The 26,758-nt window shown below is 40.0% G+C and overlaps 1 protein-coding gene across 6 annotated transcripts in view; it reads left to right on the plus strand.

Annotated features, from left to right (window-relative positions):
• The window catches only part of enox2 (ecto-NOX disulfide-thiol exchanger 2), a 297,189-nt gene that overhangs the window by 192,079 nt on the left and 78,352 nt on the right, over positions 1-26,758 (plus strand). For all 6 annotated transcript variants that reach the window (XM_089134788.1, XM_089134786.1, XM_089134790.1 and 3 more), the window contains one exon: positions 2,386-2,517. In XM_089134788.1, coding sequence (XP_088990914.1) covers positions 2,386-2,517 — 132 coding nt within the window. The remainder of the gene's footprint in view (positions 1-2,385; positions 2,518-26,758) is intronic.

The raw sequence follows: 26,758 nt of genomic DNA on the forward strand, positions 1-26,758 counted from the left end.
AGTATTTTTTGCAAAATAGTTCAAAGGTCATTATATAGCAAAGCCGCACATGGATCAATAGTGTTGTCATAGAGACGAGTGGAAGCTGTTGATGTATAATTATGCTAATTTAGATGTGACGTTGCTTTATTTAAATGTTAAAAGATACTGTAAACTCATTGTACTGTAAAGGTCATTTTTTTTTTCTGAATAAATGTGCTCTTTTTATATGTTTGACTAAAACCCCCTTTAATATCCTTCTGGAGAACCGGAGAACTAATTATCACTGCTGTTTTTCCATTAACTCTGTATAATAAATCCCTGACCAACCACAAAGACATTTTCTCAGTTGTTCGTGGAAATTATCTCCTCCTCCACGTGACTGCCGCCCACTCTGTGCAGGAACCACATGTTCTCTCACACACTGTAAGCCCAGTGGTCACAATTCAGAAATGGGAACTTTCTGAACTCAATGTCTCTGTTTATAGCATTCATCCTTTTGGTGGGCGATACGGAAGTTTATCAGATTATAAAAACGGCAGTCTGTTTTCTCTAAAGTGAGTGTTAATAGTACATCAATTAGTTTCCAGAAATAGTTTGTTGTCCAATGTGTCCAACTTACGAACGCATCACATCTTGCCTCTCTCAGCTCAACAAACACATTTAACCTTAAAATTCTAATTTGTAATGGAAAGCATGCGGGTAAACGGCAGGAGTAACTATGAATCTCTTAAGGCCTTTCATTTTGTATAACAAAAAAAATATTTTATTTTATTTTGTGTAAAGCAGAAGTGCAAAACTGTTGTTTAATGAAATATTGTTATATGAAGTGTTTATTAAATAGCTATTTATTTGACATACATTATGGTTTTTATTAATGTAGCAACAGAAAAAATAATGATTATATTAATTGTCCAATTAGTCGTTAGATTAGTTGACTAATCGATAAAATAATCGCTCGACTAATCGTTTAATTAATAATCGTTTACCCCAGCCCTACACACAATACATTTTTCAAAAGTGACACTAAAGACCTTTACATTGTTACAAAAGATATTTCAAATAAATGTTGTTCTTTTAAAATTTCTGTTCATCAAAGAATCCTGAAAAAAATATATATTTCCACGAAACTATTAAGCAGAACTGTTTTCAACATAGATCATAATTAGGAATGTTTCTTGACCGTCAAATCATCATATTAGAAGGATTTCTGAAGGATCATGTAAAGACTGGAGTATTGATGCTGAAAATCCAGCTTTGATTCAGCATTTCAAAAGCTATTCTAATAGAAAACAGTTTTTAAATTGAAATAAAATTTCACAATATTACTGTATTTTTGATTGAATAAATGCAGCCTTGGTGATCATTACAGACTAACTTAAAATAATAATAATAATAATGATAATAATTATCTTATCGAAAATGTACATCAGCAACTTTTTAGACCCTTCAACTTCAAAGACAAAAAATGGTCCCAGACGTGACCAGTGGGATTAAATGGGTTAATTGAGTAATAGCCTCGTCACTGAGAGGTCTTTCCAGACAGGAATTATAATTAAGCTCAGGTTTGGAGATTCAAACGGGTTCCTCCTCAGCATTTTAAATGTGTCCTTTGGGTATTTTGTAAGAGACAAACACTTTTAAATTTTGTAAGGGAGGATTTTCTGCAGGGGTTCAGGCTGCAAGACTGCCGAATGACTAAAGAAACGTTATTAGCAAGATGGTAGAAAACTTTACATTTCTTGTCTATTCCACCCACTGCCACTACGACGAAAATAAGTGCAGTTACCATAGCTTGAAATGTGGGAGAGCTTTGCTATCGAGAGTAACAGTATTGTATTTTAATATGTAGCACTTAGAAGTCAATACCAAATCAAAACCATTTAGCACATTAGTTGTAATTGAATGACAAGGGTTTAATGACAAAATATGGTTATGGTTACACTTAAAATAGTTACAATATAGATGTATGAGATGATGGTAACTTATACCAATAATCTTACCCAGGATGTAAAATATTACCAGAGAGAGAAAGAAAAGAGGAGGCAAATGGAGTGAGCCCCAAGAAACGGAGAGAGCCAGAGCATAAAAAGAGCAGAGCTACGGTTACAGTCTTCTTTTATCCTTTCCCTGACCATGTGACTAAAACCCAAATGTGAGACATTCAACTGACCAGTTATCAGATAATTACACTTTGCCCATTGTTCTAAAGGTGTGACAATTCATTCACCCCCCAAAGTACACAAACCTTGGCCTACAGGCCTTGATCACTATCTGTGTCCTTGGGATCTCCAAATGGTCCTTGTGGTTGAAAGAAGGGGTGGAACACAGTAATGCTCACTTCAAATGTCTTGGATCATTTTCAATCCTATAATTTAAAACCAGATCTCTCTCTTTCTCTTTCAGAGGGGCTCCGAAATATTGCCATGGACTCCAACTCCTTAGCGATGCCCATGTCGGACCCGAACGCTTGGGCTACTGCCATGAACAACCTGGGAATGCCCCCCATGAGCATAAATGGCCAACCTATCATGTCAGGTAAGCTACAGTATGACAAATCAACTTACCACAGCCAACTTTACTATGGCATTTCCGTTGTACTATTTTTTTTGTGTGTTTTGAAAAAATATTTCTGAAATTCAGTGTGTGAAGCTTCACAAACAAATCCAACAGCTAGTTTTTCAGTGTAACCTGGTAATTCCAAATACTGAAATGTTGGATATCATGAAAACACTTGTACAAATTTTTTGGTTTTTCCTCGTCAGACTTTTTTTTCTCTGCCACACTTTCACAGAGACATATCCATGAAATAGTCTGTACTATTGGAAATTCTGAACATATCACGGACATTTTCTGCTAATGTCTTCATGTTGTCTGTACCAGTTTTAATTTAGTATTATTTATATACTATTATATTGTTTATTGATACTTTGAATGACCTTTTAATTTGTTTATTTTGGATTTTTTTTATTTAGCTCTCTTAAGAATTTCACTCATTACGGCACATGTGTTGTTAGTGATGTGACAATAAAGGATTCGTATGCGTATTATTATCATTATTATAGTTACAATTTTATTTTAGGAACTTATTTATTCCTTTATTGACCAACTGAACGTTTCTCATTTCCATTTTGATTAAAGGACGTTGAGATTGTCATTTTCTCCTTGTCGTGACAATATCACTCCTATATCTGAGTGAAACGGCTTCTGAAAAAAAAAAATGGAGGGCAGGGCTTGATTTCGTCCTTTGGGAATTGATTGGATCATTAGAGGTTGGGCATTGCAAACAAAATGGAGGCAGATTTGAATGCGATTCTCTGAGAGGCGGTGCACCGATAGCCACACCCATTTCAGATCTGGCCACACCCTTTCGCCATTCCACGTGAACGAAATTGAAGAGAGGTTATTTCAATGGGGGAGGGAAGGGTAATGTATTTGATTAAAAATTACAAGGGGACATGAATTTTTAAAAAAATTAATGAAGTGCACAGATAAATCATTTATAATACATACTACAATATTACATATAAATTTGATTTCATGCCGACTTTAACATTTTTTTATATATAGTTAACAACACTATCCTGTACACCCATGGAAAGTGCAGAATCACTTACTTTCACACCAGTCTCTTATTTGTGTGTGATGGATTTCAGTTGTACTCTCCTCATAAAAAATGAACTATTGGGCTAGTTAGTATTATGTGCTGGTCAGACATCCTGTCTAAGTGACCTGCTGCCTTGGGATAGAATAAGCTACAGTGTGGACCAGACTTTAGATTTCTAGCGCAAAAGATATAGTTAAAGGTTTAGTTTGATGGATGTTTGCTAGTCTACCTCCCACTGCTGCAATATTAACCAGAGACTGAGCCTGATCAGAAGCTCAACTGAGTCAGCAAGAGTGTGAAAGTACTAGTGTGAAAACTTCAAACACATTCCCACAGTGCCGTCAGAGTGGCCAATTAGTTTCAGGGCTTTTTCATCTCACTGGTTAGTCGGCAGCACAATGCGAAGGAATGGCTGTGTAACGCTCTGAGCAGAGGCTGCGTTATGCCAGCTGGATGGAGACGCAGAGCATCTAAGCTGGTGCGCATGAGTCACTTAAACCCACACATCCACAACGCTCATTTCAGAACTCATTCCTCTTTTGAACTGCACCGTTTATTAGTTGGAACGCAAAAGGTGAGGAGTCCAAAAATGCCATTCAAGCGTCTATTTAATTCCAGGGAGATTAGAATGAAATGCAACTGCAAGACGGATGGATTTTCATTACGGTGAAATGAAAACACTGGAGGGTCATCCGCCGACAGGCAGCAAACATCTAATTTTTGTTCCTTCTCCAATATCATTCAAAATGATGGCCTGCATTTATCAGTAAACACACACCGGTTGCAGTGTATACGGGAATGTGTCTTTCTCCTGGGGTTTTAGAATCGATTCTCTGTGGAGTTTCGTAAATCACCTCCTTCATCTTATTTAAAGTCCCATTCGCAACAGCGCAGTCGCAGATATATACTGTATGCACGGGTTTACCCCGCTATTGGCACATGTTTCAAATGAAGTGGGCCGTGGGGATGCTCGAACCACCTACGCTATTTCCCTATCAAATTTGATTTGCACTGTTCACGGCGCTGCCGCGCGAAACGTCTCAGGCTCCCGTTCGCGAGATCACCGCCCGAGAGCAAATTATGGAGTTTGCCTGGCGGTTTATAGAGGAGAGAAATGCTGATGGCGATTTTTATGTCAGAAAGACTATGGAGCCTTGATCTGTGAGCCATGCAACGAGCTGGAATGAAACGGCTCTTAGTGCTGTTAATGTGTCCTGGCTCCCTGAAGCTCGTTCCGCCAGCACTGTGGGTCTTTTATTCTAATCAGTCCCGCCGTAGGGAATTCTGGGATGCGTTTTGCCTCCCCTCGCTTCCTGCCTGGCAGAGACTCGGAGAATACAGATGAAGGCCTTGAATCAGGGCGTTTCAGCGGGTCACATATGCCACATATAGATATTTCTCTACTTCGCTCATCCCATTTTCTTTTCTTGCGGTCAACGTATGCAGCCGTTGACCGCTCCTTTCCACCGTGCTGGGTCTGCGTGATGTTATTATGTTCAGTAGGCTGTGTTTTGATTGGAGGTAGAGGGAAGAGGCAGTACTGTCTCGAGTCTTACCTCATTAATCACACCGTGGGAGCAGCTGTTGCCTCCAACATCCTAACAGTCTCCAAAACTCAAACTCCACTTTGTTCCTGGACTTTGCTGCCTCAGCAAGTTGTGTGGAGTCATATGTTTATGAATGTGACACTGAGTAGTCCATTCAGCCAACCGTTTAATCAATCCCGCCTCCATTACACACAGCTGATGGCATTATCAACGGAGAGAAAGTGTCTCTTTTAAAATCCAGAGCACACTTTTATTGAGCAACTACAAGGACTGTGGTGAGAGCTAAAGAAAAACATTTGATATGTAGCCTTTTGTTCAGATTATTTACTGTTAGTGTTAATTAAAAGATTTTTTTTTTCATTAATTATAATCAAACAGCTATTGCTGCCAATTAACCAGTTAGATTCAGTGTCAGTTCTAGGGGGTCCTGGAGGGGCCAGTGCCCCTGTGACAACAAGCTTGGACCCCCTTGTGGCACCTCTAAATGTGGAGTGTGGAATCATTTTTTATTTTTTTATTGAGCGTGGCAATCACTCATTTCGCTCTTTTTAGTTTTTCTCATGCGGAAAAACAATTTATAATATATTTAAAGGGTTAGTTATCCCAAAAATGAAAATCAAGTCATTAATTACTCACCCCATGCTGTACCAACCCCATAAGACCTTTGTTCGTCTTCGGAATACAAATGAAGATATTTTTGATTACATTTTAGAGGTTTTAGACTGAAACTTGACGGCCCAGAAAGTCATTGAAGAAAATGTTTAAATATTCCATGTGACTACAGTGGCTCAACTATAAGTTTATTAAGTGACGTGAATAATTTTTGTGCGGAGATAAAACAACGAATGTGCGAGAATTGCGTTATTATTCTACGACTTCTTGTTCAGTTCTCGCGCATGCGTCGTGGAAATCTCTTGTACTCTCGTCTCAGGCCCAGAAGGAAGAAAAGGAATAGTCGAATGAAGATTATTTTTCATTTAAAAAATTATTTCATATTCAAAAATGTATTTTTAAAACATTTATCTTGTAGTATTTATGCAGTTGTAAATGTATCTAAATGCCCCTTCAGATGCCTTTTCTGTAGAGCAAAACAGGCTTTTGTTTCATGGGACTGATAACAGCCCTATAGTGTCTTAATATATTCATTTAATTAGTAACATTTTACAGTACATTTTCATTTGTTAACTGTTCATGTATTAACTAAGATGAACTAACCATGATGACCAATATAATTGGTACTGCATTTTGTTAGTTTATAAAAATACAGCTGTTCATTAAAAAGGTAGAAATGTTAAATGCTAATGCCTCCAAGTTAATTCATGTCACTGTTGTGAAGTAACCACCACACCGATTGTGAAAATGGAAAAAAAAAAAAAAAACAGCCAACAGCCAACAGCCAAGGTACCAGCTCAAAAACACATTTATCAAAATATCATCAAATTATTTTTGACCAAATCACCACTGTGTTTTGATGAGGTTTTTATTGATTTTGTTTTTTGGTCCATATTGCACACTCTAGTGAATATATATTCTGGACGAGTACACTGCACTGTGTGTTTTCACTTGGCTACATTCTTGCTTGCACTTTACTGTGATTAATTATTCAGAATCTCTGACCAGCTGTTTGAGCGTTGGAAATGTAGCTTCAATATTCTCATGCCGTGAATGTCAACCAATGTTGACTGATTGCATGTAAACTTTCCTACTTCTGTTGACTTTCCATTCACAGGAATGTAGTATGCACTCATATGCTTTGCTCACTTTCCTAGCATTTGTGTACAAGAGTCTCCTGTGCCTTTGCAAACATTTTCCTCGATGTCTACTGTTATCCTAAGTTTATTATTTAGTATTTTTCTCAGCTTCTGCTGTTGAAAATCTCAGCTCATGCGGACCTCTGGGTTGAGTCAAGTGTAGTTGCTCTTGACTCTTCATTCATCTGTGTAAATAAGACTTCTCCTATGAATGCATCAAAGAGATATGTGTTATTGCTCTTTGGGGGGGTCCACAGGCCTTAACCGCAACATATTTTTATGCCGCTCTATATTTCTACTCTCCTTAGGCAAGGAATGTGGGTCTTCTCTGTGATAGTGCACTACTTGTGCAGCTCCACAGGACTCATAGGGAGCTCGTATTATGATCAATATCATCAGGAAATACAGCTAATTGGAACAGTCACCAGCTGAGCTCTGGCTCTTTTATGACAGTTACATTACTTTTCCCACCACATAGATAGATAGATGGATGGATGGATGGATGGGTGGTAGGTAGGTAGGTAGGTAGGTAGGTAGTTCCCTTTCGAGGGAACTCTACACTGCGTCGAGAATCGACACTTTGGGGACGCTCCCTAAGCGTGCGCCTCTGAAGTATGAATGAAACTAATCCAATCCTGATTGGTGTTGCGTCGTGACGTAACATGTGACGGCATACCCGGAAGTATAAAAGTGACGTTGTCACAACACACACTAGCTTTCGCTCTTCAGCAAGCGCTTTATGTTGAAACTGTCTGTCTTATTTGGTGTTGTTTGTCACTCAGTTTGAACTGGAAATGGCCAGCGAGCAATTTAAAAAGATGTGTGCATCTCTGCCCTCGTTATGTCACAGGTGGGGACGCACATGCTTTGTGTGTAAATTGTTTGGGAGCGCAGCATGACTTGTGCAGACTGTAAAGCACTTCCTATTAGAGTGCTGCGCTCCCGGCTGGCGTGCTTTGATGAGCACGGTCAGGCTTGCGTTCCCTGCGTTTCTGGTCCCGCGTCCATTGAGGCGGCGCGGCGATTGAGATCGTGGGGTTCACAGCGGGATCTTGCAGACGAGAATGAGACTGCTGAGGCACTTTCTCATTCATCGTCTGATGATCCCGTAGCCCCTGTGAGTGGCGCAGAAGTCCGCGCCGCGGCTTCTTCTGACCACGATCAGGTCCCGATACTCAGGCTCTCTGCTTCCAAGGAAGTAGACGTGCTCAGTATCGATACGGATGACCGTGAGTTAGGCGCGCCAGTTCACGGCCAAGCATATGAGGAACTGGTGAGGTTGTGACTCGTGCCGTGGCCAGACTGAACTTCAGCTGGCCACAAAATGAGGAGGGAAACGCAAGTTTAAATAAATTGCGTTTCATGCGGCACGGGTCACAGCCTCAGCGCCGGAGTTTGCCGTTTTTCCCCGATCTCCACTAAAAGATCATGAGATCGGGGGATGAACCGCATTCGTCCCGTGTTTCCAAACCCAGTGTCCTAAATTCTTGCGTTTGCCGAGGCAGCGTGTAGATTACGAGTCTACTCTGCAATAAAGATTCTGTGACTGCAGCGCGTAGATTTAAGGTCTGCATTGCAATACGGAAACTTTGACTCGGATCTCTCGTTTGTCGAGGCAAATTTTCTCTCGTGAAAATTACGAGTCTCCTTTCCAATAAGGGAAACTGGCCTGTTCTCCGGCGCTGTAACTTCGATCGTCGACAGGTTTAGGAATAAATAAATAATATATATATATATAGTAAATAAATATATATAAGATATATATATAAAATATATATGTTGTCCCGCCGTTTTTAACGTTTCGGGCTACATCGATTTCCAGCGAACACACACTGTGGCGTTCACCCCGACTGTGGTCACAAAATTTTTCTCGACTTTTTCCTGCTGGTCATCCGCTTCAGGGACTCGAAAGACACCCGAGGTCGGTCTCAAGGGGCTGGTTCCCTTAGTAGATTTTGCAGAATGGCTACACCTTCCAATATATCTATATGGGGCCTGAATATTTTTAAACAGGAAACGATGTATGTTGCCTGCCGTCAGCGACGCTTCGGGCCACATCGGTTTCCAGCGAAAATATTATAACGAAGCATCGTTTATGGTCAAAACATCCATATCGACTACAGCCTGCCGGTATTCCGCTTCAGGAAGTCGAGAAAGATGCTCTCGAAAGACAAAAAAAAAAAAAAAAAAAAAAAAAAAAAAACCAGAGGCCACTCTCCAGAGGCTGGTACCCCTAGTATATTTTGTAGAGGCATGGTATCATCTTCCCAACATATCTGCATGGGTCCTACATATAATAGAATCAGGGTACAGACTGCAGTTTGCACACCGCCCCCCAAGTTCTCTGGGGTGGTACAGACTACAGTGGTCCCAGAGCAGGCTCAGGTGATGGAACAAGAAGTTCAAACTCTGCTGCTAAAGGAAGCCATAGAACGTGTTCTTCCTTCAGACAGGGGGTCCGCGTTTTACACCCGGTACTTTATAGTTCCAAAGAAGGATTGGGGGTTAAGGCCAATTCTAGATCTCGGGGTTTTGTACCGATCTCTGAATAGGGAGGTGCAGGTTCGAACGGTTAACTCCAGTAATCGTGAGTCAGATCAGAGGACTGATTTGTCACGATAGATCTAAAAGACGCCTATTTTCACTCCATCCTTCCATGTCACAGGAGATACCTGAGGTTCGCTTTCGAAGCTTACCAATATCGGGTTCTTCCGTTCGGCCTAGCACGCTCTCCCTGCACATTCACCAAATTTATGGATGTAGCCCTTGCTCCACTGAGACTTCAAGACATCCATATATTGATTTATCTCGACGACTGGCTCATTCTGGCTCAGTCTCGGGAAATGGCAGTTCGGCATCGGAATGTCGTCCTTGGCCACATTCTGAAATTGGGGTTGAGACTCAATGCAAAGAGGAGTGTGCTAGAACCATCCCAGTGTACGACATTTTTGGGAGTCATATGGAACTCGATTACGATGTAGGCACGCATGTCTCCCGCACGTATCGAGTCAATTTTGACGATTTTTTGACGAATTTGACGAGTCAAATTTTCAATTTTGAAAATTTACAATTTTGAAATTTGGTATCCAGGGTAAAGCTAGGCCAGGCCATCACTGTGAAGCAATTTCAAAGAATGCTGGGCCTCATGGCAGTGACATCCAACATCATTCCTTTGGGGCCTGCTACACATGAGGCCCCTTCAGTGGTGGTTAAAGACCAAGGGGTTTTCTCCCGAGGGAATCCGCTTCGTATGATCAGAGTAACGCGCAGATGCCGTTGTTCTCTGAGAATATGGAAGAAACCTTGGGCCAGTGTTGGGAGTGTCATGTCGCCGGGAAACCGTTTCGACAGACGCCTCCCTCACTGGCTGGGGTGCGGTCATGGACGACCGTTTGCCAGGGGTCTATGGCAGGACCATCATCTTTCTTGGCATATAAACTGCCTAGAGATGATGGCTGTGTTCAGGGCTTTGAGGAGCTTCCTCCTAGACATCAAAGGTCACCACGTCCTAGTACGGTCAGTGGTAGCCTATCTGAACCGACAAGGGGGAATCAGATCGCGCCCTCTGTGCAGACTGACGCATCAGATTATCTTTTGGTCCCAAGGGAAAATACTCTCTATCAGAGCAATGTATATTCCGGGGGTTCAGAATCAGGGGGCAGACATCCTGTTGAGAAAACCATACTTAGCTCTTGGGCTCCATCCACCAGGAGATTATATGACCTCAAGTGGAATGTGTTTGTCACTTGGTGTAGAGAACTTGGGTTAAATCCAGTAAACTGCCCGGTGGCTTCAGTTCTGGGATTTCTCCAAGATCGTTTCTCTAAGGGTCTCTCCCCGTCCACGCTTAGGGTGTACGTGGCTGCCATTGCGGTTTTCCACGCACCGTTAAGTGATGGGCCTCTGGGGAGGCACCAGTTGGTCATTCGGTTTCTCCTTGGTACTTGGAGGATGAGGCCGGCAGCCAGGTCCAGGGTTCCTGCCTAGGACCTGGCAATAGTTCTGGAGGGGTTATCCCTGCCCCCTTTGAACCTTTAGAGTCGGCTTCGCCTAAGGACTTAACACTGAAAATGGCTTTTCGCTTAGCAATTACCTCACTTAAGAGGGTGGGAGATTTCCAAGCCCTGGCAGTAATGCCAGCTTGCTTGGAGTTTGCCCCTGGCAGAGTGAAGGCCTTTTTACACCCGAGTCCGGGCTACGTGCCTAAAGTTCCATCGAATACGGCTCATTCTATAGTCCCTCAGGCATTCCATCCTCCACCTCATGTGTCGGCGGAAGTGGAGAGGCTTCACTTGCTCTGCCCAGTCAGAGCTTGAGCTTGTACCTTGAGGGGTCCTCTTCTTGGAGAAGGTTGGAACAATTGGACTAGTATGTTCTGGGTCACCTAAGAGGGGGCTCCCGGCAACCAAACAAACTATTAGCAACTGGATCGTCCAGGCTATTACTGAGGCTTACAAGGTGCGCGGTTTGCCTTCACCTTTTACCTTGTGGGCAGTCAACTAGAGGCATGGCTTCCTCTAGGGCCCTTCTTTCGGGAGTACCTCTTCAGGAGATCTGCGAGGCAGCCGGCTGGGCTACCCCACATACTTTCATAAAATTTTACAGTCTCCACCTTCCCAGTACACCCGGTGCACAGGTGCTCAGTCCTTGCTGAGTGCCTAAACAGTTTCACTCCAGGACAGGCCTATTCGGTGCGTGGCCTAGTGGGCACTCGTTCCCCAAAGTGTCGATTCTCGACGCAGTGTAGAGTTCCCTCGAAAGGGAACGTCTCGGGTTATGACTATAACCCTTGTTCCCTGAGAAGGGAACGAGACACTGCGTCGTTCTGCCACGCCCCCTTTAGGCCTTAGAGCGTCTTGCTTCATCGCGAGGCTAGTGTGTGTTGTGACAACGTCACTTTTATACTTCCGGGTATGCCGTCACATGTTACGTCACGACGCAACACCAATCAGGATTGGATTAGTTTCATTCATACTTCAGAGGCGCACGCTTAGGGAGCGTCCCCAAAGTGTCGATTCTCGACGCAGTGTCTCGTTCCCTTCTCAGGGAACAAGGGTTATAGTCATAACCCGAGACGTTAGGTACGTAGATAGATAGATAGATAGATAGATAGATAGATAGATAGATAGATAGATAGATAGATAGATAGATAGATAGATAGATAGATTAGATAGATAGATTAGATAGATAGATAGATAGATAGATAGATAGATAGATAGATAGATAGATAGATAGATAGATAGATAGATAGATAGATAGATAGATAGATAGATAGATAGATAGATAGATAGGCAAGGCAAGTTTATTTATATAGCACATTTCATACACAATGGCAATTCAAAGTGCTTTACATAGAAGAAATTAAAATAATCAAAAGAAATCAGAATAATTAAAACAGTTTAGAATAAAAAAAAAGAAATAATGAAAAATAAAAATTATGATAAAAATAAAATACAGTAAATTAAAACTATTTAGAATAAAATGAAGTGCAGTAACAGTCGGACGAACAGTGGCACAGTGCTCATTCAGTAAATGCACAGCTAAACAGATGTGTTTTGATAGATAGATAAATAGATAGATGGATGGATGGATGGATGGATGGATGGATGGATGGATGGATGGATGGATGGATGGATGGATGGATGGATGGATGGATGGATGGATGGATGGATGGATGGATGGATAGATAGATAGATAGATAGATAGATAGATAGATAGATAGATAGATAGATAGATAGATAGATAGATAGATAGATAGATAGATAGATAGATAGAATTTTTTCCCATTTTTTTAATGATAACTACTTCACACTACATAGAACGGACAGAGATCAAGCAAACACGGGCAAGAAACAAGGTGGAGGTGTCTGTTTGTATGTGAATAACCGGTGGTGTCATACCCAGCATGTCACGGTAAAAGAGAGAGTTTGTGATCCGAACATTGAGCTTATTGCAGTAAGTTGTCGACCTTACTATTTACCAAGGGAGTTTTCCCATGTTATTGTCTTGGTGGTGTATATACCCCCATCGGGTAATGGGAAATGCGCTACTGACACTATTTCGAAAATCACGCACGACTTACAGCGGTCCTCTCCAGACGCACTGGTTATCATAAATGGGGATTTTAACCACAGCTCTCTCTCAACCTCTCTGCCGTCTCTTAAGCAAATGGTGACGTGTCCTACGAGGGGTGACAAAACTATTGACCTGTTTTATACGAATGTTAAGGATGGCTATGTTGCCAAAGTACTCCCTCCGCTAGGTAAATCGGATCATAACTTGATAACCTTGATGTCTAAATATACTCCGGTGATACGGAAACAGCCGACAACGACAAAGACTGTGCGCATCTGGACAGAGGATGCCTGTGAGACATTAAGAGGGTGCTTTGATTGCACAGATTGGACTGTATTTTTTGATGGAGACAGTGATTTGGACAGTATTTCTGACAAAGTGACTTGTTATATTAATTATTGTGTTGAGTCTATAATCCCTTGTAAATTAATCAAAAATTTTCCCAATAACAAACCTTGGGTCACAAGAGAAGTTAAGGCTGCTATAAATAAGAAGAAAGCTGCTTTTTACAGTGGTGATAAGGAAAGAATTAAAAATGCTCAAAGAGAGTTGAAAATCATTATTAGACAGGGCAAATTAAAGTATAAGGAAAAGGTAGAAGGAAATATGTCCTGTAGTAATACAAGAGGACTATGGAATGGTATGAAATCTATTACTGGATATGGGACCAGTAAACCCAGTTTATGTAATGTGGGTTTACAGGCCAATGATGTCAATACCTTTTTTGCAAGGTTTGATGAATTAGACTTTTCTTTACTACATGAGAATGCCCGTTCTAATCTTAGGCAGTACAGCTCGGAGGACTGCAGTCCAGCTATTCTTCTTAACACTGAAGAGGTTCGTCAGCAGTTACGGCGCATTAAACCAAATAAGGCAATAGGTCCTGATGGTGTTCATCCACGTACCCTAAAAGTGTGTGCTGACCAGTTGTGCTCTGTTTTTCATTTATTGTTTTCTCTGTCTCTGTCTTTTGCCAAAATCCCAGTTAAGTGGAAAACATCCTGTCTTGTCCCTATTCCCAAAAAAGCTAAGGTGTCTAACAATCTTTCTAATCTGAGGCCTATAGCTTTGACTTCGCAGATTATGAAGTGTTTTGAGAGGGTTGTACTGGATCATCTGACTAGGCATGTGTCTGCCTTTCAGGATCCTTTGCAATTTGCTTATAGGAAGGGTGTGGGGGTAGATGATGCACTGCTATTCATGCTTCACAATATTTATAGTCATCTCGAAACTACTGCCAGTTCCGTTAGGATCATGTTTTTTGATTTTTCGAGCGCTTTTAACACTATACAGCCACATATTTTAGTTAATAAACTAATAAATTTTAAGTTGCATAAAACAACCATTGCCTGGATTCTAGACTACCTTCTAGCACGACCACAGTTTGTTAGGATGGGTAACAAACATTCTAATACCATTTTAACTAATACGGGAGCACCTCAGGGTACAGTTTTATCCCCCTTTTTATTTTCACTTTATACTGCTGATTATAGGCATAGTCAGCCATCCTGCTGGATACAAAAATTTTCTGACGACACTGCTTTAGTAGGTCTACTTAATAAGGGTGATGATCTTGCTTACCGAATGGAGGTTCAGTCTTTTTATAACTGGTGTGATTCAAACTTTCTGAAACTGAACATTGGGAAGACCAAAGAACTTGTGATTGACTTCAGAAAGAAAAAAGAGAAGGTCCTCCCAGTTAGAATTGATGGTGAAGAGATCGAGATTGTGCAGTCATATAAATTTTTGGGCGTTCATTTGGATGAAAAACTAAACTGGAAAGAGAACACTAGTGTTGTGATGAAGAAGGCTCAGTCGAGACTGTTCTTTTTGAGAAAACTAAGATCATTTAATATCAGCACAAAGCTCTTAAATGTTTTTTATCAAGGGATTTTAGCTAGTGTTCTTTTTTATGCTGTACTTTGCTGGGGGGGCAGTATATCTGTTGAGGACAAAAATAGGATAAATAAACTGATCAAGAGAGCTGGTTCAGTTATTGGTCTTAACCCAGATGCATTGGAGGTTACTGTGGAGAAGAGGATACATTCAAAATTGAAAACTGTCCTGCTTTTTGAAGGCCATCCACTACACAATTTGTTTAGGGGACTCAGAAGCTCTTTCAGTGAGCGACTGGTTCTGCCTCGGTGTTCTAGTGAGCGGATGAGAAGATCTTTTGTCCCAGCAGCAGTCAGATATTTTAATGAACACTGTTAATTATTGAGTGACATCCAGGCCTTTAATATAGTTAGTGTTTGATTATTTTTGTACTGTGAAATTGAACATTTCTTGTAGTTGTGTCTTATCAGGTTTTTGTCATTCTTTTAATGCATATTTATTTATTTATTTATTTGTCTGTTAGTTGTGTGCTGTGTTTATGGTTGTACGGTTGGTGGCAAACCAGTTTCCCTACCGGGATTAATAAATTTTCTATCTATCTATCTATCTATCTATCTAACCCATGCTTATATGTTGCTCACTGATCTTGACCTGCCATTTTATTAGCTGTTTGATATGCAACCTAAAGATTCTGTTTCAAAGTTGTCAGTCAATATTCTCTAGCCTGCTGTAGTCATGGGGAATCAATGTCCTCTGCTGCTGAAATAAGAGGACTGTTTTTTCACTGTCTGAATAGAAGGCATCTAAAAATAATTTACTGTATATTTAGATTTTAGCGGATAACTGTGAGTCAGTCTCTTATGTAGTTATTTAGTTCAGTCTCAAAAATACTTTGCATAGCAGAACATTTAGAGTCAATACAACCCGGAATCCATATTTAGCTTTTGTTTGCCATTCTCACTCCTTCTCATCAAGGCCCTCTAATACTTGAGACACTTTACAGAGATTTAAAGGAGTAGTTCACTTCAGGAGTAGAAAAGAAATGAAGGTTTTTGATGAAAACATTCCAGGATTTTCTCCATATAATGCACTTCAGTGGGAACCAAACGGTTCAAGGTCCAAAAGACAGTTTCAATGCAAACTGCAAACTGTTCAAAGGGCTTTAAATGATTTCAGACAGTGAATAAGGGTCTTATCAAGCGAAACGATCGTTCATTTTAAAAAAAAGTTTACGTTTTATATAATGGTCGCCTTGCTCTGTTCTGTGATGCACGTTCGTGACTCTCCTGTTCGAACTCGTACATCAAAATATACGAATCTTTTATAGATCATTCGTCACTCATTCATTTCATTCGTTGAATGAACCAAATGACACGAAAAAAGATTTGTTCATTTTGATGAACGAGTTTGAACAGGAGAGTCACAAACGTGCCACACAGAACAGAGCAAGGCGAGCATTTGAGCTTATAAAACGTATAATTTTTTTTTTTTTTTTTTTTTTTAAATGAGCGATCGTTTTGCTTGATAAGACCCTTATTCATCGTCTGGAATCGTTTAAAGCCCTTTGAACAGTTTGCAGTTTGCACTGACACTGTCTTTTGGACATTGAACCGTTTGGTTCCCACTGAAGTCCATTATATGGAGAAAAATCCTGGAATTTAATTAATTTCTTTTCGACTGAAGAAAGAAAGACATGGACATCTTGGATGGCATGGGGGTGAGTAAATTATCAGCAAAAGTTTTTTTAAAAGTGAACTACTCCTTTAATGTAACATATGAGCTTTAACTTTTATATAATGCATTCAGTTAAACATAGTTTTTGACACATTATACTAGAGTAAACTTGTGCTAACAAATATAATGAATGTATGTTGTTTTTAAATGTGTAGCTGCTTTATTCACATCTGGTGTTTTTTTTGGAAACAGCTGTCCCAGAAAATGATTGTTATTGAGGTGTACATATTAAAATAAGCATATTAATGCACTTTCCTGGCTCTCTGCGCTAGTGGGATAAAGTAAAATCCTGCCCCCAAAATCCCTGCCAGTGTCAGGGCTCAGGGGTGAATTGTGGTGTGAAACAGCAGATCTTCAGTTGCAGATTTCCCACAAAGACATGCCGACTTATTCCACGGGGAGATGGTTTGCATGCCTCATTTGAGAATAGCCAACATGCCTCATGGGGTGTATGTGTGTCATTCTTTAGCGTTGCTGCTGAGAGGGACGTTTGCAGAGGAAGGTGGAGAGCGTGGCAGACCCCTCCTCCTCCTGCTCCTCAGCAGGCACCGGTCGCCAGCAGCTCTTCGTTGTTAAATGCCAGCATGATTTTTTTGACTCTCTTGCTCTTTTGATTGATGGCTGCCTTTGAATGCAGCTGCCCAAAGCGAAGCTAGGTTTTAGAAGTATTGCATATTATTAGTGGTATATCCAACTCGCATTCCAGTGCAGCATCAATATTTAAAGCATTCAGAGTAATCCTACAATAAATAATTGAAAAGCTGCTCTTGCGTTTTGCCATTAATTTTGTTTGGTTGTTTTTTTTTTCTATTTCTCTTGCATAATTTGAGATGATCACTGTTAGATATTCAGCCGAATCACTGCACTAAACACTGGTTGTTTCAAACCTGTATGTCGTCTTTTGTGGAACACACACACACAAAACATTGAAATCAGCAACATACAGAAGGAATTAAACAGTTGCTTATTTGTATGTTTGCAAACAACCATTCAGATTTTTGTATTCACTATTTTTAACAACAACAGATACTTAAATTACATTTTTTTATATTTTAAATCTGGGCCAGCTGAGAAAAGGTATCTAGAAATTGGTTAAAAACGTTTAATTCTTCATAGTTGTGCTCTTTTGCACCTAATCAATTTAAAACATGTTTACTTTTTACTGTTTTTATTGTGAATTGTTTTAATGTATTTAAATTATAAAGGTTCTTTATGTTTTTTGGGGTTTTTTTTGGAAAACTTGTTACTAAGAGGACAGCACTGAAGTTTGCTTTTCTTTTTGACCTGTTTTTGTAATGTTATTCAATATGTTATAAAAAGCTTCAGCATTCATTCGATGACGTCACATGCCTAGGTGTGTTACAGCCAATCAGAACATTGTTTTTAAATATGCGAAAGCGGGCAGAGTGGCTCGTGTTAATGTGCTCTGTTTGTGACATCAATACCACGATGATTTCTAAATGAAACATTTTGCTGCCTGGTTTTAATAAAAGATCTCGAAGCTTGAGTTATGAATTAGAGTATGTTGATACAGAACACCAAACTCTGCCACAAAAATCTGATTTTTTTACTCACATCTGTCACGTATCGGATTTTGTCGCTCTCGCGTAAACACAGATCCGTTTCGATTTTCCGCATCCGATCTGAGCCACTTTCAAATGTGGTTTTGAATCAGATACATATCTGATATCTGGACAACTGACCTACGTCTAAACACGCATATCCATTTTTCATTTGATATCCAATCCACCATAAATGCGAGGGCGACATGCTTGTCCACAAAGATGACTTTTAACGTTGTATTATGAAGCAGGCGTGCCAGTGTGCCACACAATTGTGACTTTATATCAATCAATTTTGACTTTATTACTCACAATTGTGAATTAAAAAAGATAAAAAGTCGCAATTACCTTTTGTATTATTTTTGTAGTCCATGGCAGCTTCTAAAGTAAATGTGGTTTCCACAACTACTTGCACCTACATTTGTCCAGTTTTACCTGGAATTCATCTCAGACCACCTCGTGGTTTGAGCGACGGATTTAAATCAGTCTCCAAATCATTTCAGAGGACATTTTACCCCAATCTTTTTACGATTGGATGGCTATCTGATCAGAAAAAGCACATTAAGTAACCAGGTGTGAATAAGTCCTTAAAGGGGCAATGTGTAGGAATTTTTCCCATCTATCGGTGAAATTGTATTTTGCACTCAAACGAATTGTGCTCTCCAGCGCCTTGCTTTTTCAAATGCGTGTTGTATCTACGGTAGCCGTTATGTACCAAAACGCTATGACAAGATGTCTTCTAATAGCACTTTGTTGAGTGTTCCTTCAGATGAACAGGTTTGTTATTTCAAACAAACTGCAACTTGACACAACGAATGTTGCAGTATTATTAACTGTGAAACTTCCCGCCGTAGTGACGAGCGCCTCTCACTACATGGAAGCCTCCGTGGACCCACCGTCCCATTAATATACCGATAAACCGATAAAAAATTTTTTTTTAAACCGAAAAAAAAAAGGATAAGTCAGATTATTGGCAAAGGTATTTGTACACCATTGAGGACATATTTATGAATAAAAATATTGATTTACCTTCTCATTTAAGAAACTACTCCATGCCCATTGTTAGTTTTCTTTTGGAGTAGTTGTTAACAGAGCTGAGACAAGAAAACACGGGTGTTTTCCCCACATCTCTTATTCCTCAGGCTTGAGAAAATCCTTCCTGGGCTTTGCGCTGAGAACAAATGTAAATAATCTCTGTTAAGCATTACTGCCCTAGGATCTTCCCCCGCCTTTCCCTAATCTAAGCCTGATCCTGATGTATAGAGGATCACGCAGTGGGGAAACTGTGTGTATTCGATCAATCTACCTTTGATTAGTTCAGTTTCTAAACAAACGTATCGTTTTATTTATCAGGAGAGACCGTTTGTTTGTGTGGATCATCTATCTTATAGGTGCCATGAATAAATATCTTTTCTAGCTCTAATTTTTTAACAGGCTGCTTTTCCTGGAGAACCGGTCTGTAATTTCTCAGCCTGCTTAATGTGCTGTGTGCCAGCCTAGAGCAGGTTCCATAATTCATCAGTCCGGTGCCTATTACCTCAGTGCCAGTGCATGTGCAGCCCTGCACCTGCTGCCGTGAGGCGCATTAACCCTTAAAGACGGAGACAGCAGCCCGCGGATACATAACTATCCTTCTCAAATGTTAATAACTTTTAAACCGCTAATCCAATCTGTGTGCTTTGTCTCCGGCTCCGTGGTGAATGTGATTACGCCATCAAGTTTTGATCAGCGTTGATTTGTCGATTTGTGATTCGGCGTGTTCTGGTGGGAAAGTGACATCAATGCATACCCTCGGCAGTGGCGGTTCTACTTTGAATTACACCCAGGGCGAGACCCCCTTCGAGCGCCCCCCCCCCCCCAAAAAAAAAAAAAAACACCAACCAACCAAAAAAAAAACCACCCCAAAAATAAAATTTTTGTTCATTTGAAAAACACAGTTAATAGAATCCAGTTATTTTGCTAGATTAATCTAACTTTAAAGGGAGGAAGTTACCATTAGCGCATTGGTTATTGCCTTGAATTATGTGCATGGCACACTTTTAGTTATGACTTGTTAAAGTATACTTTGTCACGAAATGGAGTTTTTAAAAGTAAAAGCGTCAGAGAGACACAGAACTTTTTTCACAGAATCAGAGATTATTTAAAAAATAGAAAATTGTACTTTGCATATTATAGGCTACTATAAAAACACATAAAGTTGATCATTATGTAAATTATTTTCATTTCATGAATATAGTGACCAACATGATCACATACACAGAATCTTGTTCAAAAAGCCTAATACACAATGAAATCAATTCACCAAGTTAATAACATTAAAGATTTGTTTTTAAGGAGTGTCTTTTATCTTACCTACTAAACTTAAAAAAAGGTTAACACAAAAGATTTAAAAAATATATAAACCTCATATTTCAGCATTCAATCATCTCTATAAAAAGAATGAGTCAATAAAGATACATTCCTGACATTTATAATGCACAGTAGCTGATCTTTTATTATTAATAGTAAAATTCGGTCCGATTTCCCCATGGCTGTCGTTGTTATACAACCATGCACTGGGCTCTCCACAATGGCAGAGAAGTTTTAGTAGCTAATGTATTTCCACCACAGAAAAACGCTTGCTGAAGCTCTGCTAAAAGATTTCTTTACGGAGAAGAGAAAAAAAACCCAAGTGTTTGGGTGCACGTGCACTCCCATACTGAAAAGATTATGAGCGCGCCTCCCGCGAGCGCGTAATGAGCGCGCTTCCCGTGCGCCTAATCGCCTATTTGAAATAACGACCTCAAGCGCGCAAAAGACGCGATACGTGAACTAATCAAGAGACCCCCTTGATATCGCTTCTGTGCACGGCACCTTCTCCGCAAGCAGGGGCACCATTGCCAATAATTGAATTGAAATGATAAAAAATAGAAAACCTTCGCGGGACAGAGGATTTTTTTAACTGCTCGTGCCGCCCCCCACGTGACATGAAGAGATGCCGCCCCGGGCGACTGCCCGGTTCGCCCGTGCCTAGAACCGCTACTGACCCTCGGTATAGCCACTTGTATTGCTGCTTCAGAAGTCCGTGTTGGAACTGAAACTCTTTTATTGAGAAAGTCATGGGGCTCTATCTTGCACCCGGCGCAAATGACTTTATACACAAACGCATGTATCATTCCTATTTTGCACCCGCGCAAAGCGGGATTTTCCCCTCCACAGACGCACGTCGGTAAACTAGGGAATGAACTTGCGCTCCCTGGGCGGATCGGCACAAAAAGGAGGCGCGTTTCGGCGCAAACATTTCGCAGTTCCAGAAATCAATTGCGCCACTGACCAGAAAAAAACCTAGTCTAAAGTCAGTGGCGCGTTGCGTGTTGTTCATAATGCTATTTTAAGCGCGCATGCTTGGCCGTAATGTAGAGGGTGCACAACGCGCATACATTTTGATTGTCTAATCAACACAGATGCAGCAGTTTTTAGTTTTGAAAATCATACATTATAACAAGGAAAAATATGAACACATGAGGGAAATCTTTATGGTTTAAAAGATGAAAAAACCTAATTACCTATGGCTTATTGTAGTAGGATTAGACCTGTTTGCCCAATAGTGGCAAGAAACATATGTATATAATGTTTAACCGACGCAGATTTGGGTGGGTTTATCCCATCCCCATACAATCCCCTGACAAGAACGTTTGTCTCATCGGCTAAACCCGCCGTTATAATAACAATCCGTCATGCAACATGCGCACCTACTCTTAAAGGGTATGTTGAATGACGCTCTGATTGGTTTATTTCACGATACGCCCAAACCACAACTATGAATAATGAGACTACTTTAGACCAACCCCTTTGAAACTTGCGCTGGGCGCAAGAGTCATTTATCCCGCCAGTAAAAAAGCAACAGCGCCCAAGACCGTTTCAGATGGTTAAAATAGGGCCCATGGTCTCTGTGTGCTTACAGGACAAAGAGAATCATCAATCAGACTTTTTTTATGGTTTGGTGCCAAGGACCCCCAAATTTAATAATCCTCTTGCAGAAAATAAGATCCCCTTCCTAAATTATTAAAGCAGCTATATTTTTTTATGTATAAAGACCCTTGGGTAATAGTAATCACCTTTTCTTGGTACCAGGAATCTCTGAAACTGCGTAATGAATTTGTGGGTGGCTTTATGAAGAAATGCTTTGTTTCAGAAATCCAACCCCAGACTGTATAGCTTCCTCTAGCCCTCTTCAGGGATACTTTTGGTCAAAGGCGTTTGATTTCAACTGCATGTGTATTCTAGCAGTGCAGCCCAGCAGTCTGATTTTTGTCTCTTCCATGGAGAAGCCCATTGGTCCAACAGTCCTGATATTCACCTTGACATGATCTTCTACTGAGCTGTGGATCTATATTCTTTTTTGAGAGCAGGGGCTTCTTCCTTCCTGACTTTTCATGTAGGGCAGAGTTGCGCAGTCTCTTTCGGATTGAGGGGCGTCTGTATTTTGACACTGACTGAGGCAAGTCTTGCAAGACTTACTAGAGGACGTCCTGGCCTAGATAGATTGCCAGCGGTTTGAAATGTTCTGTATTTGTAGAGGATATTTCAGACAGTGGGAGAGATTGACTACAAAAGGCTTTGAAATGGCTGCCTAGACTGGTGGTAAGCATCAACAGTGATTTGTCAGAGCTTTTTTGATCTTAGCATGATGTAGCCAGCCCCAACTCAAGTTTCTCTCTAATAGTGCTCTAATCTGATTTGATGCACCTGATTCTAATTTTAGATATTGCAGAGATAAAAGTAGCGGTGTAGATTTTCCACATGTTGACGTCATATCTCTCTTGGTTTGAGTTCAGATGAGAGAGGTTTTTATACACTTTTCTGTTCATTTATCACCATTGCTAACATATGATGAGACCTTTATCTTACCCTATTATAGAGTGTGGCTGTTTCTTTCCCACTACTTCACATGCTGGACTCGTTTTTTTTTTAAATCAAGGGCTCAAGGTTTGGTTGGCTGTAATGGCCATTAGCCGCTGATTATAGATCACAAAACATATTTCTCCACTGACAGTTAAAAAATAAACACTACCATTCAAAAGGTAATGCCTTGTTCAGATTACACGATTTTAGCCCAATTTTGGCACGATCCGTTTGACGTAGGGTGTCGTGGAGATTTGTAAACGACAATGGGCGTCGGGATCGTATCATCTCGTATAGTGTGTCATAGTGGGCAACAACCTATGTCGTGTCTGCGATGCTTCACGACAAAACGACTAGCATATTTAAATTTTTTAACGGTCGTCCACGACGGGTTCTGTCACATGTATGAGGTTGACCAATAGGAGCACAGAAGCTTTTCCGTACACAACTTTCAAAAATGGCAAAACCAAATAGAGACGATGGTGCTACGTTAAAACTAAAAGTAAAAATATATAAGACAATATTTTACCCCAAGTTCTCTTTTTTTGGGATTGACAGCCCATACTGTTCTCTTTGAGCAATCCAGGAACGTGTCCATTGTCGGGTTTTCTTTCTTTTTTTACTTTTTTCTGAACACAGGACAGCCAATACAACACTCACGCTTCATCCATTGTGTGTTTACGTTCGTTTCCGGGAGTCACTCGCGATTAGTTTCGCCTTCCCGGTTACATCATGCGAGTTGTTAAAGACGGCACGTGATGACTGGTCAGGAAGCAACGTGTAGACACGTTTCTTCTCCACGACACGACTTTAGATTTTAGAAGTCAAAATCGCGTAATCTGACACTATAGTGACTATCGTAACAGAAAAAAAAAATGTGTAATCTGAACCAGCATAAGGGTCGGTAAGATTTTTTGAGTTTTAACTAAAATAAACCCTATATTCAAAATAACTGTTTTCTATTTTAATTTATTTTAAAATGTAATTAATTCCTGTGATGCAAAGCTGATGGGAAAAGAGTTAATTTCTTTACAAAAATATGTTATGTTAGAGCTGTACCATTTCAAGTTGTTATTGTCATTTTATAGTCTAACCAACCGTTTATAGTCAATTTGTGTTTTAAAGAACTTTACAATTGTTTAATTAAAACAATTAATGTACACTGTATTTGGCTTATTGGTGATGCTTTGCTTATTCCTTGGAGTATGTTCTCTTCTACTCAGTAGGAATAAAGGAAACATAGGCTGAAAATGATGCAATCGTGCCCAAACCTTTGTGCTGTATCCTTATTGTATCTACATTGCTTGGTCACACTAGACTTACAACTTCACAAGGATTTACCCCCGGCGTTTTTTTTTTTTTTTTTTTTTTTGGATCGAAGGGTTCGTCTTTCAAAGTTGTTCATAGTATTCTCTGTTCCCTTGGCTGTGCTTAATATTTCCCTTTCAAAACCATATCCTTGAAAAATCCTTTTTTTTTTATCCTTCAGATTCTTATACCATATGATTATCAGGGTTTTCCCTGGTCGTCCACATGCATCAACTTTGTTGATTGTATATTTAAAAATTAATGCATTTGATTGTTAATTATGTTTACATAAAATATGAATTATAGATCATTCAAGCATTCTCAAGCCTTTTGAATACTTCTAATTGCTATAAGAAGTCAAACTAATTACATAATTATCACCTCATTTATATAAAGCTAGTTAAAATATTCTGACTGCACCATGAAATGTGTTTCTAATGAGTGTTTATTTGCTGCGGATTCACAGATATTGTTTTTCTTGCATGAGACTTTATGATTTAAGTCATTTCTTGAGAACAGCGGGTGTAATAAAAATGAACTCGACTTCCTCTTTCCCTATTTAAAGGGAAATATGACAGTTCTGTGAATGTAACACTTCATTTTAATAACGCAAAAACATGATATCATTTAATTTGCTTCGGCATGCTACAGTTTTACTTGGGTGGCAGCTGAAAAAATTATCATGCAATTATGTGGCACCGATTTAGACTTCCAGTCCTGGTTGTATGCCAATGTGGGTCATCTTATCTCCTGCCTCCATTAGTGACTATGAGACAAAAATATCAATACTAACACCATCATTAAGGCAGCTTCTCATGCTGCACGTCCTGTCCCACTTCGGTTAATGGTTCTCAGAGAGAGGCCATGGCCCGGACCTGTCGCCTGCTGCAGGGCTCTCACCTCTAAGACAGATGCCAGTTCAGACCTCACCGCTCGGAGTTTATCCTCACGCTCCATCCTGACCCTCCCTGTGACCATCGTGAAAAACATCAGGCTACAATATGAGAGTTCATGTTTTTATATTTGACTTTCCTATTTCAATTAATGTCTGTTACTTGTCTTAAAATTTCTTTTCTTAAAGGGTCATGAAACCCCCCTCTTTTAGCTCAAGTCTAGCTCACAATCTTTTTTGCAGCTATATAATTTTTATATATATATATATATATATATATATATAAAGCTGGCAAAGTTAAACTCTTATGAAATACACTGACACTTTATTTTTGTCCTTTCAAAAGTAACTGAATGCCCTGCTACATATATTAGCCTACAGTAATCGTAATTCTATTTAAAACATATTAATGTAGGCTACATGTATAATTATAATGTCATTATAATATATATAGTGGTTTATATAGACACTATAAATGCATTTAAAAATTATTAATTTTCTGCTTAAAAATTGTTCTGTGCAAAGCCTACATCTACCCTCATAATAAAGATGGCTCTGCGGAGGTGGATTACTTCTCATTTTAGACACACACACAGTGTCATACACACACGCCTCTGAATGGATAGAAAAGTCCTTGGGATACCGCATCACTCGCAAGACGCAACTTGGATTAGTTGTTAACAAGGCGAAGTCCACCATTCTCCTCTTCTCGCAGCTCTCTCTCTCGAGAAAATGTTCGTGGCACACACTATACTTTAGATCATGTTTAGATGTGTCCGTGGTTGATGGCGAACCAACCGTCCAGAGCCAGAGTCTAGCCCTGGCAGCATCACGGGGAAACATATTCAACTTGGACTTTGCACCATGAAAACAAACACTTGCGTCCCATGATTGTCTCTCTCATTTACTACACGATATCACAGTTTGACATGTCTGTCGTTGGAAAGATCCACGTGGTGTCATGAATAATCTCATAGGATATGAAAACTCAGTCTCATTAATAATTATGAGACACAGATAAGTCATGAAAGCACTCACAGTGCACGGCCATGTCACAGGCAGTGACGCGGACACGATGAAGATGTTAAACCCGGAAGACGAAAAAAGCGGACAAAAATTAAATTTAACCATTTTAACCCTACTTTTAAAGGGATACTCCACCTTTTTTTGGAAATACAATCATTTTACAACTCCCCCAGAGTTAAACTGTTGAGTTTTACCTTTTTTGAATCCATTCAGCCGATCTCCGGTTCTGGCGGTACCACTTTTAGCATAGCTTAGCATACATCATTGAAGTGCACAAGACCATTAGCAAGACCATTTCTCCCCAAAAAAAAATTAGCAAAGTGTTTCGATATTTTTCCTATTTAAAACTTGACTCTTCTATAGTTACATCGTGCACTAAGACAGACGGAAAATGTAAAGTTGTGATTTTCTAGGCTGATATGACTAGGAACTATACTCTCATTCCTGCGTAATAATCAGGAAACTTCACTGTCGTACCACGAGTGCAGCAGGCGTAATGTTATGACGCATCGCCTGAAAATAGTGCCCTGCTTCCAACGTGACCGGGACTAAGTCTG

This window comes from Pimephales promelas, chromosome 9, assembly GCF_988280905.1.
Source record: "Pimephales promelas chromosome 9, fPimPro1.hap1.1, whole genome shotgun sequence".
In the NCBI taxonomy this organism is placed as follows: Eukaryota; Metazoa; Chordata; class Actinopteri; order Cypriniformes; family Leuciscidae; genus Pimephales; species Pimephales promelas.